A 3,286-nucleotide genomic window follows, 5' to 3' on the forward strand; every position below is an offset into this window, starting at 1 on the left:
GCATGGCATCATCACACCTACTGGCCCCCACAATGTGTGTGTGTGTGTGTGTGTGTGTGTGTGTGTGTGTGTGTGTGTGTGTGTGTGTGTGTGTGCGGGCGCGTGTGTGTGTGCGCGTGTGCATGCATGTGGGTGGGTATGCGTAGGTTGTGTGCGAGCGCAATAATACATGCTTGCTTGTGTATATATCTATTTCACATTCGATTTATTCATTAATCGCGTGTGTCGATATAGAATGGGAACCGTGTTTGCGAGGGCGCCATGTTTGATAAAATTTTACCGACGGGGTCGTGAGCTCGTGCCGTAAGACTGCCCTATTCCACACACTGCTCCGTTCGATATTTTTACTACACACTATTTGCTGACGTTTAACCCCGCGTGGCGGTGTCTCTGTTCGCTACAGATTTTAATCGCAGCCTGCAGAACTTCCAGTATACGGATGACCGCATGGCCTCCATCTTCTTTATGGTGATGAACAAGACCAAATTCGAAGGCGTCTCGGTGAGTAATAAAAGTAACACATAACGTCCGTTCCATTTCCTTGCGTATTACGAAAATCTCCGTTGAATTAGTCGTGACGTTCGTGACCATGCGAACAAGCATTGCGGGAGAAAGGTGGATTCAGCACGGGCACTTCCAGAAGAGGAAGCTGGCGAGTCAAGATAACCGCCCCCACCATCACCCGCTTGTAACTGCAGGCCTCGTTTTTCTAGTGCGTGCTAAAAAAGCTTATCCGAATGAAAACAGAATACAAGTGAATATAAATTATATAATGAAAGTCCATTCGATTGTAATCATGATCAGTTTTCTAATAAAACAAATGTTTAGATACTACGCCTTCCAGAACTCTTTCATCCGAATAGCGTATTAATCGGTTACACAAACAATGTAGTAATGCATAGCGCATGCGCAGGCGCTGTTTGCCTTTCGGAGCGCAGATTTTAATGGGAAACGCTCTGAATGCGACAGATTCGCATGGCGGTGACCGGACGGACTCCGCTTGTCACTGGTTCCCCCGAGGTGTTTACATCTCCAATGAGACACCGAGTCATAGTGAGAGGAGAGTACACGAAAGAGAGAGAGAGAGAGAGAGAGAGAGAGAGAGAGAGAGAGAGAGAGAGAGAGAACGAGAGGAGAGCGACAAAGCAAGATAAGAAAAATAAAAAGAGAGAGAGAGGGCGCATAAAGGGGGATAACATAGAGGCGATATCATAACGCCCGATCTCGTAAACAGAGAATCTTCGCTAAGAAAACCCTAGATGCGAGAACTGGCTTTCGCTTCGTGTTAACGCTGTCTGCTTTCGGCTTCCGGCGCATGTGTAGACAGACGCGCGGATATACGGTGAACGCGTTGCGGGTGGCCTTACTAGTGTTATTCGCTCACATTCACATGGGCGGCGTTTGTATAGTAGGACGACCTGCGCGCAATCTGCTGGGGCTGTGTGCATGAGTGCCTGCGCACTGTGTATCGTGCGCGGTGAAGTGTACATGCGCCATAATGCAACAGCGCTGCCTTCAAGGCTAATGCTTGTTGTGTGTGTGTGTGTGTGTGTGTGTGATGTGTCGTGTGTGTGTGTGTATGTGTGGTGTGTGGTGTGTGTGTGTGTGTGTATGTGGTGTCGGTGTGTGTGTTGGTGTATGTGTGTGTGTGTGTATGTCGTGTGTGTGTAGTGTGTGTGTGTGCGTGTGTGTGTGTGTGTTGGTGTGTGTGTGTGTCGGTGTAGTGTGTGTCGTGTGTGTGTGGTGTGTATGTGTGTCCACCCGCCTCCGTGTCGTGTCGTGGTTTGTGTGTGTCGTGCTGTCGTATTTGTGCTGTGTGTCGTGTGGTGTGCTGTTGATGTATGGGTGTGTGGTTGTGTGCTGTATACCGTTGTGACTGCGCACCATGCGTACTCGCTAGCTGCACCCCTGTGGTGTCGTGCGATACGTTCAGTCGCCTCGCCCTCCCGTAGTGTGGTGTGCTGCTGCGTGGGCGTGCGTGCGCGTGCGGTGCGTAGCGTCGTGCGTTGTGTGTGTGTTGTGTAGCTGTGTGTCGCGGGGCTCGTCAGTCATTCGCTGTTGCGTAGTGGTTCACGGTTGGGGACAGGTCCGTGCGCACGGCTCCTTCGCCCAGTTTATTGCGCGCTCCACCCCGTCGCGTGCGTTGCGGTCGAATGGCGCCCGTCGGTGTATATGTGAGTTGCGCGCGTGGAGGGGGTGTCCTGTACTCGTGCACACATGGCGTCCGTGTGCGACTGCGTAATCGGTCGCGGAGACGCGCTGACAAAAACGGTGAAGCTGGCTAAAAAATGAAATGCGCTAAAAGAACGTGTGTTCGCTGGCTCAAGCCATGCTAAACTCGGCCGCGCTGCGTAAACGCATGCGCACCTTATAAGCTTCGGTGCTCCGTGCGAAAGTTCCACTAATCAGTATCGATGAATTCTTAATGGCGATTCAATCATTTCGCACGAATTCGCGTCCAAAAGTCACTCGGCGACGTTCTACGGAATCTGTGTTTAAGGTCGCGTTTCTACGGACAGGAGAAACGCGAGCAAACAACGGGGCGCAGCCACCTCAACCCCGCACGAGGGCACACCCATGTCCAGCCACGGCCACGAGCATCCCGCGACGGCACGCACCGGCCGCACGAGGGCCAAAGACAACAACCCATCACAACACTCACAACACTCACCACGATAGTGAGGACATCAGACACATATCACACATCACCCACATACATCACCCGCACACAGCTCACGACACCAGCACAAACTACGACCACCAACCAAACACACGGACACGACACACACACATGACGAACAGCGACGCACACTACGACACACACTGACACACACACACACACGCAGCACGACAGCACACACACCACACGCCGCACCTCATCACACGCACGCACCACAACAGCACCGACTCACCAGTCACATACCGACACGCGACACCACGACACACATCGCTGCGCCATAACAGCTCCCACACGAGCCACACACACACAACACACATAGCCCCCCCAGTCCACACGACCACACACCGACCCGTACACAAGCACCACCAGTCACACACACACAGTGGCGGCACGTGCGTCTTCACTCGAACTGTTTAGGTTACATGGGGGAGCAGCGACCATCGCAGGTCGCATCACAAATACCGGTATCTACAGTACATATATACCAGGTAATTAGTTCGCATAGGCCCTACGATATTGCTAGTCGTAGTGTTCAAATTAGTTATTACGTCCCCCGGCGCTAAAAAAACCTTAAAAACATGTCCCATAGTATAGGATCTATCGTCC

At 52.0% G+C, this 3,286-nt stretch overlaps 1 protein-coding gene across 1 annotated transcript in view; it reads left to right on the plus strand.

Moving 5' to 3' along the window:
- Positions 1-3,286, plus strand: part of LOC106809189 (gamma-aminobutyric acid type B receptor subunit 2-like) — a 45,548-nt gene that overhangs the window by 16,674 nt on the left and 25,588 nt on the right. Inside the window, 1 exon segment of the mRNA XM_014812183.1 lies at positions 404-501. Coding sequence (XP_014667669.1) covers positions 404-501 — 98 coding nt within the window.

Source organism: Priapulus caudatus, unplaced genomic scaffold (assembly GCF_000485595.1).
Source record: "Priapulus caudatus unplaced genomic scaffold, Priapulus_caudatus-5.0.1 Scaffold335, whole genome shotgun sequence".
NCBI lineage: Eukaryota > Metazoa > Priapulida > Priapulimorpha > Priapulimorphida > Priapulidae > Priapulus > Priapulus caudatus.